Source organism: Hemitrygon akajei, chromosome 6 (genome assembly GCF_048418815.1).
Source record: "Hemitrygon akajei chromosome 6, sHemAka1.3, whole genome shotgun sequence".
NCBI lineage: Eukaryota > Metazoa > Chordata > Chondrichthyes > Myliobatiformes > Dasyatidae > Hemitrygon > Hemitrygon akajei.
Window position 1 is genome coordinate 126,573,967 of NC_133129.1, and position 14,340 is coordinate 126,588,306.

The 14,340-nt window shown below is 40.8% G+C and overlaps 1 protein-coding gene across 1 annotated transcript in view; it reads right to left on the reverse strand.

The window, feature by feature from the left end:
- The window catches only part of LOC140729449 (plakophilin-3-like), a 67,561-nt gene that overhangs the window by 11,925 nt on the left and 41,296 nt on the right, over positions 1 to 14,340 (reverse strand). Inside the window, exons 8-10 of the mRNA XM_073049204.1 lie at positions 4,995 to 5,162; positions 4,231 to 4,410; positions 3,469 to 3,622 (exon numbers count right to left, since the gene is read on the reverse strand). Of these exons, the coding sequence (XP_072905305.1) occupies positions 3,469 to 3,622; positions 4,231 to 4,410; positions 4,995 to 5,162 (502 nt within the window). The remainder of the gene's footprint in view (positions 1 to 3,468; positions 3,623 to 4,230; positions 4,411 to 4,994; positions 5,163 to 14,340) is intronic.

The window sequence follows — 14,340 nt, forward strand, 5'->3', positions numbered from 1 at the left end:
GGGTCCCAGATGGTGGAAAGAAGAGAGATAATGGAGATATACACTTTCATCCTTGTGTAGAGAGGTGCCATGCCATAGGATATGGATTGTGGAGATGGAAGAGTTAAGAAGGGGCGATGGTCCTTTCAGAATGCTAAAAGTGGATGACATTCCCTGTCAAAGAGGTATCAAGAGAGAGAGAGAGAGAGAGGACAGATATGAACTCTTACATATGACAGCAGAGTGGAAATTAGCAGCAACTGTATTGTAATTTACATACAAGTGCAGGAAGCACTTCCACAAAAGGTCCCTTCAGAACAGAGGTGAAGAGGAATTTCTTTAGCCAGAGGGTGGTGAATCTGTGGAATTCACTGCCACAGATGGCTGTGCAGGTCAAACTATTGGGTATATTTAAAACAGAAGTTGACAGATTCTTGATTAGTAAAGGTGTCAAAGGTTACAGAGAGAAATCAAGAAATTGGGGTTTAGAGGGAAAATAAATGGTACAGCAGAATCAATGGGCTGAATGGCCTAATTCAGCTCCTGTTATCAATGAAATATACAAAGGAGACATGAACAGGACAGAACCAAGACCGTTTCCACATATTTACTAAAAGGCAGGAATAGCTTGGGCACATGCAAGTTAGACCACAAAGCCACAAGACAAAAATAGGCCATACAGCCCATCGAATCTGCTGCACCATTCCATCATGGCTGATCCCAGATCCCACTCAACCTCATACACTTGCCTTCTCACCATATCCTTTGATCCCGACCAATCAGTATTCAATCAACTTCCACCTTAAATATACACACGGCAGTCTGTGGCAGAGCATTCCACAGATTTACTACTCTCTGGTTAAAAGATTCCTCATTACCTCTGTTCTAAAGAATCGCCCTTCAATTTTCAGGCTGTGCCCTCTAGCTCTGGATACCCCCCACCATAGGAAACATCCTCTCCATATCCACCCTATCTAGTCCTTTCAAAATTCAGTAGGTTTCAATGAGATCCCCGGCCCAAAGCTACCAAACACTCCTCATATGTTAACCCTGTCATTCCCAAAATCATTCTTGTGAACTTTCTCTGGACTCTCTCTAAAGACAGCACATCCTTTCTGAGAAATGGGACCCAAAGCTGTTCATAATACTCCAAGTGTGGTCTGACTAGTGTCTTATAAATGTTCAGCATTATCTGCTTGCTTTTATATTCTATCCCCCTTGAAATAAATGCCAACATTGCATCTGCCTTCTTTAACACAGACTCAACCAGTAAATTAACCTTCTGGGAGTCTTGTACGAGGACTCCGGTGTCCCCCTGCACCTCTAAATGTTTCAGCCTTCTCCCCATTTAGATAATGGTCTGCACTATTGTTCCTTTTACCAAAATGCATTATCATACATTTCCCAACACTATATTCCATCTGCCACCTTTTTGCCCAATCTTCCAATTTGTCCAAGTCCTGCTGCAATCACTTTGCTTCCTCAGCACTACCTACCCCTCTGCCTATCTTCGTATCATCTGCAAATTTTGCCACAAAGCTGTCAATTATTTAGAAAGTGGAATTAATAATGTGAGAAGCAGTGGTCCCAATACTGACCCAAGGAACACCACTAGTCACCAGCGGCCAACCTGGAAAGGTCCCTTTTATTCACACTTGCTGCATCCTGCCTGTCAGCCAATCTGCTATCTATCCCAGTATCTTTCCTATAATGCAATAAGAGTTTATCTTGTTAATCAGCCTCACGTACGGCACCTTATAAAACACCTTCTGAAAATCCAAGTAAATGACATCACTGCCTCTCCTTTGTCCACCCTGCTTGTTACTTCCTCAAAGAACACTGACAGATTTGTCAGGCAAGATTTCCCTCTACAGAAACCATGCTGTCTTTGACTTATTTTATCATTCGTCTCCAAGTACCCTGAAACCTCATCCTTAATAATAGACTCCAACACTTTCCCAACCACTGAGGTGAGGCTAATTACCCTATAATTTCCTTTATTTTGCTTTTCTCCCTTCTTAAAGAGTGGAGTTACATTTGCAATCTTCCAGTCCTCCAGGATCATGTCAGAATCAAGTGATTCTTGAAAGATCATGACCAATTACCAAGTTCCCATAGCTAAAGCCTTGAAAGTGAGTGAAGTTGAAGAAGTTTTCAATGCAAGAATGAGTTCAGCCAGCTAAAGACAAGTGGCTGTGTTAAAAGTGTACTGCTTAGATTTCCATCCAATGGAAAGGTCATAAGTCCTGGGGATGATCCTGGCGCAGTCCCTTCATTGGATGGATGGAACAGTCTATTTTCTCAGTTCTCTTAAAGGACTAACAAAGCCCATCGTAAACCTCTGGGCTTACTGCTTTGATAATAGTTTCAGGTAACTACTCCTTCACTGTAAGCTTTTTTTCCCAGATGTGCAGGACTTTGCTTTCAATTTACTGTATTTCAAATTGTTTGTATTTAAATAAAAACAGCAGTTGTAACATAAGGATGAAATTATATATGTTGACAATTCTGCACCTATCACAGCCAACCCTCCACCTTCACAAATTTAAACAAGTTGTCTTTTTCAGTTCCAGCGAAGTATCCTTGACCTAATTGTTTCTCTGCCTTTTGATGTTGCTGAATGTGTTACCAACATTCTGCCCCTGAATATTTTGCAATCAGTTTTAAAGGTTGTTTTTCAGACTGGATGGAAATGTGCAGGGAGGTTCCACAGGAATCATTACTAGCCCTACTGCTTCTAAAGCATTTATGGTAAACTTGGGTGTACAGTACACAATTTCCAAACTTGGCACAAAATGTCCAAATGCCATGAACGGTGAGGAGGATAGTAAGGAAATAAGGGCATGAGTGAATGGAATTTAATGGCAAGAAATAAAAAGTGCATTCATGTTATACAAATAAGAGGGCACAATTTAAATGGGCTACAAGAACAATGATTATGGAGTTACCTGTTTATTCTTTGTTAATAACGTGGTTTAAAAAAAAAATCATACAAGATCCAATGCAGTAGTGAAGCACTGAGTACAAGGTTAAGAAAATCCAAATGACCCTTTATAAAACACTGGGTCACCAATAGTAGGGGAGGGAGAGGGGAGAGGTCAGTCCCATTGCCAGAAGGGTTGTGAACTAGTGGAGTAAATGAATTTTTAGAAAACATGATTCAAGTTTTCCCCTCCCCCCAATTAGAGTAACTGCTTCTTGCCTGCAATACTCTGCTAGGAATAAATGTGCAGGCAGATTCATTAGCTGTATTTAAAAGGGGCAATGGATGGGTACAGTATATGATGAGAAAGAATTGGCAGACAAGCTTGGAGAGGACAGATAAGCAGGACTCGTTGCACTGTACAAGGGAAGACCAACTTCTATGAAAAGTGCTGAAATATTGATATAGCAGATTTTTTTTCTTGTTTTGCCTCAATGCGACCAATTATCACTCTTATTTACACAAATAAAATAAACAAGTTTCAATCCAAGGCTGCAGTTACTCACAGACATCTTCCTTGTTCTTTGCGTGTATGGCAAGATTTCGAAGTAGGCCAGTCAAGGCTTTTAATATGTTATCATTACTGTTCTTCAAAAGGTCAATAAGTGTGAACCATGTTCGGTCTTGATCCATTGTCATCCGACTTACCACAGAAGCCCACTAAAAATTCAGAGGTATAAAATTAGGCGCAATTCTGAACCAGAAATCCAAGATCCACTAGAAATTGGAGTTGCCAATATTCTCTCATTGTAATAGGCACCTTGTCCGATAAAGTATATTGTCCTTTGTAAAACTGACAAGGGACCATTTAACTCCCTTATTTTACAGACCTTGCCATGCTGTTACAAGAAAAGACAACACTCAATATCCAGAATTCTGCAATTAGTGGACCATACCACAAAATTAACAGAAAACTGGCTTACAGGAATGCTTACAGAAATTCAATAACTGCTTTTGAGCCCAGTGTAGTGAGGATTAAATTCTCCCCATTGCAGAGTTATCACCCACATCACTGCTCCAATAGTGATTCAGACGGGCACATTTCTTAGCTGTCCAGTACCAGGGACATGCCATACATTGCCAGGTTTCATTAAGCAGTACAGAAGAGTGAAAGGGAAGAGACACCATGCCCACAACATGTGCCTCCCACATATGGTGTGGCTAACCCAGTAGAAAATTATGAGCTAAATGGGAACACTTGTCTTATATACAGTATGCTTCAGCTTAGCCAACATTTAAATGTATAAACTACAAGGATGCTCCCTTACCCGACCGTCTCCTGCTGTAATATTCTGCAGAGCTCCCAAGGCAGCTTCAGTTGTCTGCTGGCTGTGTTGACTATTCTCCAAGAGTTTGCTGTACATTTTCACTATGGTCGGGTTCCACAGCCACTCAATTCCTTTTGGATTTTTTGATACTTCAGAAAATATTGCCGTGTCCATATTGACCTAAGAAAATAAAGTTACATATAGTTGTGCACATATATGTTTTGGTTCTAACTTGATGCAACATTTAGCCAGATATTTTGTTGTTAGTTAGAATTAGCAAAGTTATTTTTTTTTTTGCACCCCCAGCTCATCGTGGGTGGAAAGAGCAGAGAATTTTTGAAAGATGGAAAAGGCTAGTGCATGTCAAATAGTTCCTCCAAGAAGAGTACAACCTTGCCATAGGGTTTGCAGGCTTGCATGCCTCAATGACCCAGAGAACTGAATTGAGTTGACTTTATTGCTTAGAGTTATGTTGGCTGGAGTCAGGGCCTTGTGCTTTGGCTCTTGGTAGGGTCCTCCATGCCAAACAGGTCAAAGGGTAGAGGCCAAACTAAGAATGGTCCGCTGTTTCTCCAGATTCAGGGTTCAGCTCAGGGCTAACAACCTAACAGGTCAAAAAACAATTGTTATGGAAACAGCAATGAAGAATTCTTCTCTCCAGAAATGGAGGACCTTCATTGCTGCCCCATACAGCAGTGGCGTAACGGGTAGTAAGTAGGCCAAATAGTTGCATGACCTTCACAAGAGAAATACAACTCTCTCACCTCTTTAGCTTTTCGACTCTGAGGTGTGAAACATCCCACAACATCGCCATTCTTTGCACTTCTGTCATTCCTGCCAGGACCCTCCAGTCGGCTCTGATAATACGTTGGAATTTCTTCATACAGGCGATACGACAAGTTACGCAGAACACAGGTTGAATTCTCCAAGCTCTAACAAAGAGAAAAGACAATATAAAATCATGTTACACTAAGGCTTGTTGTGATACAGCATAACAAAATCTACAATGCCAAATGTAGCTGGAAACAGGGTTTTCGCTTGTTAACATCTGTTTTCTCTCAGCACCCCCACTGGTTATCTATGTTTACACATGAAGAGAAAGGTCTTCCACAACATTATTAATCACTTATCAGAAGGTAACTGCTGCTTTCTGGAGTGAAGTGAAACAGTTTGGGTTAATAATGCTGCTTACAGTCTCTCTCCCCCCCCCCCCCCCCCACCCCACCAAACCTTTCAGAGTGAAAAAACCCTGCTCAGTGTTATAGTTTCCACTGAAATAGTATTCACTGTCCAACCAAGCAAATTCTGCCTGGGAGATGACAACAAGTCATGTGACAGTCGCTCACTGTACCATTTGGCTGTGCTTCTAGCCTGGATGCAAATGATTAACAGGCAAATTTGAATGAAGTCAAGGGTATGTCTCCATGAGGTACTGTTAAGAACACACATGCAAACTCAGAGTGAATAATAAGTGATGCAAAGTTGAGATGTCACATGTGGGGAAAGTTGGCTTTCCTTAAATTTTCAAAAACCACAATAACCACTAAAGACCAATTAAGTATTTGCACAAACCATAAACATGCCAAATATAATTCTGTCATAACAGCAAGAATGCACTGGGCAATAGAGGCAAAAAGGTTCTCTCATAAAGGTTACTGAGAAATTACAACTGAAGTCGCTCCACAGGCTAGGGATGCATTTAACAATAGACAATGACTGTGGTTACGCTGCCTGAGCTCCATAGAGCTCTGTTCCCAGATTAACTGGCTTATCAATGACCTTCTTAATCACAAGGTCAGAAGTAGGAATGCTTGTGAAATTCCATTGCTGCTCCTTAAATTGTGAAACAATCCATGCACTCACGCAGAACAACCTGACATTTGGGCTGATTAATTGTTGAAAAGAGCATATCACATGACTGCAAGACCAGCACCAAGAATTTAACTGCCTCTCTAGGATGCTCAACCTCAATAATTCAATCATGAACATGCTGCGAGTCATAACTGAGCAATAACTTTAATTTAATCAGCCACTCAAACGCAAGATCACAAAGACTGAATATTTTCCTGATTCACCAAGCCTCTCCTCCTCCTCCGACAAAGCATGTCAGGCAAGTTCTAAACTATTGCCTGTACTGAAACAAATGCCACTCAAGCATCCTCCAGTAGTTCAATACTATATAGGAGAAAAATTAAGCAAGTTGCTAGGCACCATGGTGGATTAGTGCAAACTCGGGGCATCTGAGTTCGAAGTTCAATTCTGGCATCCTCTGTAAGAAGGTTTGCACGTTCTTCCTGTGAAGCTCACGGGTTTCCTCTTGGTAATCCAGTTTCATCCCTCTGTCCAAAGACGCAACGGGTGAAAGACCTGTTCTTTCACCGTAACTTCCGCCACCTCCAACGGGATCCCACTACCAAACACATTTTCCCTCCCCCCCTTTCTGCTTTTCGCAGGGATCGCTCCCTACGCGACTCCCTTGTCCACTCGTCCCCCCCATCCCTTCCCACTGATCTCCCTCCTGGCACTTATCCTTGTAAACGGAACAAGTGCTACACCTGCCCTTACACTTCCTCCCTCACCACCATTCAGGGCCCCAGACAGTCCTTCCAGGTGAGGTGACACTCCACCTGTGAGTCGGCTGGTGTGGTATACTGCGTCCGGTGCTCCCGGTGTGGCCTTTTATATATTGGCGAGACCCGACGCAGACTGGGAGACCGTTTCATGGAAAACCTACACTCGGTCCGCCAGAAAAAGCAGGATCTCCCAGTGGCCTCACATTTTAATTCCACGTCCCATTCCCATTCTGATATGTCTATCCATGGCCTCCTCTATTGTCAAAATGAATCCAAACTCAGGTTGGAGGAACAACACCTTATATACCGGCTGGGTAGCCTCCAACCTGATGGCATGAACATTGACTTCTCTAACTTCCATTAATGCCCCTCCTCCCCTTCTTACCCCATCCCTGACATATTTAGTTATTTGCCTGTTCTCCATCTCACTCTGGTGCTCTCCCCCCCCCCCCCTTTCTTTCTCCTGAGGCCTTCCGTCCCATGATCCTTTCCCTTCTCCAGCTCTGTATCACTTTCGCCAATCACCTTTCCAGCTCTTAGCTTCATCCCACCCCTCCGGTCTTCTCCTATCATTTCGCATTTCCCCCTCCCCCTCTACGTTCAAATCTCTTACTACCTTTCCTTTCGGTTAGTCCTGACGAAGGGTCTCGGCCCGAAACGTCGACATCGCTTCTCCCTATAGATGCTGCCTAGCCTGCAGTGTTCTACCAGCATTTTGTGTGTGTTGTTGTTTGAATTTCCAGCATCTGCAGATTTCCTCGTGTTTGCAGGTGAAAGACAAAGACCTGCAAGTTAATTGGTCATTGTAAATTGACCCGTGATTGGCTAGGATTGAACTGGTGGGTTTATTTTATTAAAAAATAAGTTCAAAGGGTCAGCCAGCATCCATGGAGGGAAATGGACAGTTGACATCTTGGGACAAGACCCTTCACCTGGGCAGACAGATGGAGGAGAGAAACCAGCATAAAAAAAAGGTGAAAGGAAGGGGTGGAGCAAGAGCTATCAAGCTCTTAGATGGATTCCCACAAGGAGGGATAACAAGAAGTGAGGATGTAAATTATAACAGAAGCTGGGAGGTGTTAACTGGAGTCGACAAAGGACTGAAGATGATGGAAACCTTCCTCTCCTATCGGTACTCTCCCTACCATCCTTATTTAATTGCTCAATCTACCTTCTCTCTCCTATCCAAGGCAAGATAAGCACTGTATGGGATAGTCAATCAGTCCATCAACAGACAGAATCATAGAAATGTGCCCTTGAGCCTACTGAGACCATCTAAACTGCCTAGTCCCATCAACCTGCACCTTGACCATAGCTATCCATACCCCTGCAATCCAAGACCCTACCCAAACACCTTTTAAAACATTGAAATCGAGCTTGCATGCACCACCTGCTCTGGCAGCTCATCCCACACTCTCACAACCCTCTGCATGAAGAAGTTTCCCTTCATCATCCTCTTAGACTTATTGTGCCACTTCTAAGATGTACTAAGGCAAGTGGACAAGGCATTTCAGAAATCCTTAGGTTCTAGTACTTACGCATTTAGGTCAAGCAGCAGGCTAATGGAAAAAGCAATATCTGCATAATCTCTGAAAGTCACACACCACATTGACTCAAGAAAATTTTGTTGGATGTTAATTGTCAGTTGATCACAATCTTGTAATTCCCTATCCAAAAGAAATATACAGCAGTCCAAATGCAATCCTAAAATAAGCTCCTAAATTCCAAGAATATACACTCAGTGACCATTTTATTTTGTACCTCTTGTACCTAAGAAAGTGGGCACTGAGTGTTTGTAGTTCTCTGCTACTATTGCCCATCCACTTCAAGGTTTGACATGTGCATTCAGAGATGCTCTTCTGGACACCACTGTTGGTTATTTGAGTTACTGTCTCTGTCCTGTCAACTTGGAACAGTCTAGCCATATTCCTCTGACCTTTTCCATTAACAAGACATTTTCATTCACAGAACTGTCACTCACTGGATTATTTTAAACTTTTGCACCATTCTCTGTAAACTCTAGTAGGAATTAAATATGGAAGAAAATATCAGACTTGAATGGGTCAAGAACAGTGGAAGTAGACAAACCAGATGTCTTTTTGTTCTTCCACAAACAAGAGAAAACCTGCAGATGCTGGAAATCCAAGCAACACACACAAAGTGCAGAAAGAACTCAGCAGGCTAGGCAGCGTCTATGGAAAAGAGTAAACAGTTGACATTTTGGGCCGAGACCCTTCATCAGGACTGGATGGAAAAAAAAAGATGGGTTTGTGCCTGGGTGAGTATACAGTCAAAGAGTTGGAGGGCAGCAAACTTCTGCAGGGTAGGCAACTGTGGAAGAGGCTTTGTAGTGTAGAAGTCCAATCACAAACAAGAGAAAAATCTGCAGATGCTGGAAGTCCCAGCAACACACACAAAATGCTGGAGGAACTCAGCAGACCAGGCAGCACCTATGGAAAAGAGTGCAGTCGACGTTTCAGGCCGAGAACCTTCTCCAGTCCTGATAAAGGGTCTCAGTCAGAATCATCGACTGTACTCTTTTCCATAGATGTTACCTGACCTACTGAGCTCCTCCAGAATTTTGTGTGTGTTGCTCGTCTTTTTGTTCTTGCCATGTGGTTGAAGAAATGGAGGCTGCCATTTTGTGAAGCTGCTCTATAATCTCCATTGTGTTAGCTGTCTTGTGAACTGTTGTTCTCAGCAATAGCTCTATCAAACTATTTTAAAAATGGATATAGCAATGCTCCTGGTAATCTGCTGAACTAGACATTATTTCCAAAAATGAAGTTAATTGTGAGGTGATCTTTGATACAATAGAACTTGCAGGTTTATGAATAAGGTGTCTGGCCTGAGAAACTTGAGTCGAGTATGCTGGCTGATTCAGATCAAAGTCATTAATTACAAGTTGTCACTTGCGAAGGAGCAATAAATCGATGCTGGCTTGGAATACAGCCAACGGGAATCTGATACACATTAACCAGATAGGTTCGAGCCAATGAGATCGAAACACAACATTTGAACTGATAAAGAAAGAGTATAAGAATGAAGGGTTTCAAATGTAAAGTGATGAAAACTCTGAACGGTAGCTATCGCAAAGAAGAACCCGATCCAGAAGCTGGGAGTAGATGTATGACCAATGGGTGATCTCTTATTTTGGTGTAATAAATTGGAGAAGTGGTCTGAGTGAGTATTGGTGCAGGGGAAACAGTAGAATTTATGTTTTAAGTTGTTGGCCTGAGGTCAACACAGTTATGTTGATGTTTGGGCAAGATGATAATCTGCACGCTTGGATTAATTAAGAGTTATGCCGTAAATTGCCTAGCCTAGACCAGTTGATGATTGGTCAACAGATTTTGGTGTCCTGGGGTGTGCTTGAAAAGAAAGAAGAGGCCTGGGACCTAGCTTTAAACTGAACTGCCCACTAGGTTAGGATATTAAAATGGGAAAAGGAAAAGCCAAGAAAAACCCAGGGGATTTGGAGGATTGGTGGGTTCACTATCATAGTTATTATTAAGGAAATGGCCTGACTATGAACAGTAGATAGTAAAGGTTGAGAGTGGAGGGTCAGGGCCCTGGGGGATGCATTGCAGAAAGCAGTTAGTGAAAAGAAATCAAAGAAATTACAAGGGATTTAACAAAACTGTTATAATGGGATGTATGCTGGAGGATCAAATTGATATGGAGAGAGAAAAACAGAAACTAGCAGAGGAATTGTGTAAGTGTAGGGAAGAGTTGGAGGGAGGAAAGAAAGGGAAATTGATGGAACACGGTCAGTTGATTTTGATCCACTGGTCAGTTTCAGGCTCAGTGTAAATGGCTGACAAGAGAAAAGTAAAGAACAGTGTAAAGAGGTGAATGCAGAAATAGAAAAATGGAAAAGTAGTGTCAGGATTTACAGAGTGCAATGAAGGTAGTGTAGAAATCAGCAGCTGAGAAAAAAGATAGTTCTGATCACATCAAGTGTTTAAAACAGACCAAAATGTTACCCAGTCAACTCTCAGCTCAGAGAGTTGACCTTGCAGCTTTTGGTGAGAGGACTGATGATGATGGAGATGTCGATTTGGCGTACGAGGTGACACACTATAATAGTGAGGATGATTGGGGAAGTGGCTTGCCTCCCTATTGATTTTTTCCAAGAGGAGTGAAGCCTTCAACTCCCACTGCCTCAGTGCTGCCCACGATAACAATGTTCAGCAGACACCGGAAACAAGTTGTGACACTATTCTACCCCTTTTGACGTAGCCCAATTAAGTGCTATAGCTACAAATATACCCAAGTGTGGGCTGGGAGGCGATGATCCTTTCCAGTGCACGCAGCAGCACAGGATAATCCAGTTCAGATAACGCAGAGAAGCAGAAGTTACCCTTCTGTGTCTAACAACTTCAGTGTTACTCTCAGCCCTGCTGGAGGAACAGGCACAAAGCCAGGGGTCACTGGCTGATTTACAGGAAGCTAGATTAGAAGCAGAAAGGACTTAGAGATGATACGGTGGAGACACGTGCAGACAGCAGAAGGGGTACACCCCTCGGCATTTGTGGTGAAATTGTTGACTGTTTTTTTTCTCCAAGTGTTTATGCTCTCACTTTAGCCAGCAGAATTTGACTTAACGACAGAGTATTAACCAGCTGAGGACCTTGATATCAAATGGTACTAAGGAGAACAGAAGAGTGGGTGAGTGTTTGATCCCACACATCCATAGAAGGATGAGTATGGGGAGAAAAGTACCGAGGATATGGGGAAAACAGGGTCCTATAATGGCCACTATAAGGAAACAAGATGTGCAGTGGAAAAATAAGGGAGACAGGGTTACTATTGGGGTATGCCATCACACTCGACAGTGCCACCTATTACAGGGGGCGGTTGAGGATGCAATTGGAATGCCTATGTTCACCCTGCTGTGAATACCAGATCCGAAGGGAAATGTTCCAAATTGCAGACACGGAGGCCCTTTTGCCAGGGTTAGCCCATGACCCTGACAGATTGGGAATGGGCAAGTTCCATTGCCCCTGGCAGGTCAACCATATGAAATGCAATGTAATGTGGCAGATGAAAAGCCACAACTGCATCCAGAGTTCCCTACGGGGACTCCAAGTGCACAATGACAGTGTCAGGCCTCACACAAGTGGGAGCACACTGCAAGGTAGGGTGGTGTGGCTAGACTCCTCATAGAAGCTAGTGTAGGAGGCTGCCCTATAAAATTTATTAGGGATACAGGAGGCTCTTGAATCATACTAATCCCATCCACATTCAATGCACCAAATTGGGAAATACAGGATACTATTTTTTAAATTAGATTTACTAGACATAGATTCCAAGATCTTTTCCAAGTTACAGGCGTCCAGGCTGGAGAAGGTATTGTCTCAAATTATCTCGGAAGATCAAACTGGTTTTATTAAAAATCGCTATTCTTTTTTCAATATTAGATTATTGAATATTGTTTATACTCCTTCACATAGCACCTCAGAATGTGTCATTTCATTAGATGCGGAGAAAGCATCTGATAGAGTTGAATGGCCATACTTATTTACTGTGCTTGAGAAGTTTAGTTTTAGTCCGACATTCATATCCTGGATTAAACTGATATATCATACTCCAGTAGCCTCGGTCTTTACTAACAATCAAAGATCTCCCTTTTTTGCTTATTTCAGGGTACCAGGCAAGGCTGTCCTCTTAGTCCATTATTATTTGATATTGCTTTAGAACCTTTGGCAATTGCTATTAGAGAATCACTGAACATTTTTGGCATTACTCGTGGGATGGATATACATAAGTTATCATTATATGCAGATGATTTGTTATTATATATTTCTGATCCTGAGAAATCCATTCCTGTAGTTATATCATTGTTGGCTCAATTTAGTAATTTTTCCAGGTATAAATTAAATCTTAATAAGAGTGAATTGTTTCCCTTAAATAGACAGGTTCCAATTTATGGAAATTTACCTTTTAAATTAGTTAATGACTCTTTTATATACTTGGGGATTAAAATTACAAAAAATTATAAGGAGTTATTTAAGGTTAATTATTTACCCTTAATTGATCAGATTAAATGTTTGTTCACTAAATGGTCACCATTATCTTTATCTTTAATAGGTCGGATTAATGCTATTATGATGATTATTTTACCCAAGTTTTTATATATATTTCAAGCGGTACCAATTTTTATTCCGAAATCTTTTTTTGATAATGTTGATACAAAAATTTCCTCATATATATGGCAGAATAAAAATCCTAGATTAGGTAAAAAATATTTACAGAAGGCAAGGAAGGAAGGTGGATTGGCATTGCCTAATTTTAGATTTTATTATTGGGCAATTAATATCCGATATTTGATATGTTGGTTAAAGGATTGGGATTTATCTTTTAGCCCTCATTGGGTAAACCTGGAAACTAAATCTGTACAAGGATTTTCATTGGGTTCTATTTTAGGGTCTTCTCTTCCCTTTGCTCTTTCTAAATTGCAGAAATGAATTGACTAAATCTGATAGTTAAACATACTTGACATATATGGTTTCAATTTCGGAAATTTTTTGGGTTGAATCAATTTGTTTTAACTATTCCTATTGTATCCAATTTCTTTTTTCATCCTTCTATTATAGACCAAGCTTATTCAGCTTGGAAGACTAAAAGATTACTACGATTTTCCGATTTATTTTTGGATAATTGTTTTATGTCTTTTGAACAATTTTCTAATAAATATAATTTGCCTAGATTTCATTTTTTTAAAAAGATATTTACAGATTAGGAATTTCTTAAATACTATACTTCCTACCTTTCCAAATCTTGAGTCTTCAGGTATTTTGGAGAATTTGTTAGAACTAAATCCTTCTCAGAAGGGTGTAAAATCAAAACTCTACAATATAATTATGAAAATACATTCAGAGCCCTTCTATAAGATTAAAAATGATTGGGAAAGAGAACTTAACCTTACTATCCCTATTGAGAATGGGGATAAAATTCTTCAATTAGTCAATTTATTATCTATATGTGCTATATAGATTATATTCATTAATACAGTTTAAAGTTGTGCACAGGGCTCATACGTCCAAGGATAAATTGGCTCGTTTTTATTCCTATATAAATCCTATATGTGACAGATGTCATTCTGAGATAGTGTCTTTAACTCATATGTTTTGGTCATGTCCGCTTTTGAAAAAATATTGGAAAGACATTTTCGATAATATTTCCACGGTATTGAACACTGATTTACAACCTCATCCTATTACTGCAATTTTTGGTTTACCAATGATGGACTCAATCCATTTATCTTCTTCTGCTTGTCAAATAATTGCATTTCTTACATTAATGGCTAGAAGATCTATTTTGTTGAATTGGAAAGAAATTAATCCCCCTACCGTATTTCATTGGCTTTCTTAAACTACGTTATGTCTAAATTTGGAGAAAATTAGAAGTGTTGTATTTGACCCTTCTATTACATTTGAAAAGACATGGAGGCCATTTATTCAATATTTTCATATGATGTAATTTGACCCTGTTCCAAACCTATTCATTTTTCCGGTTTTGATTATACATATGT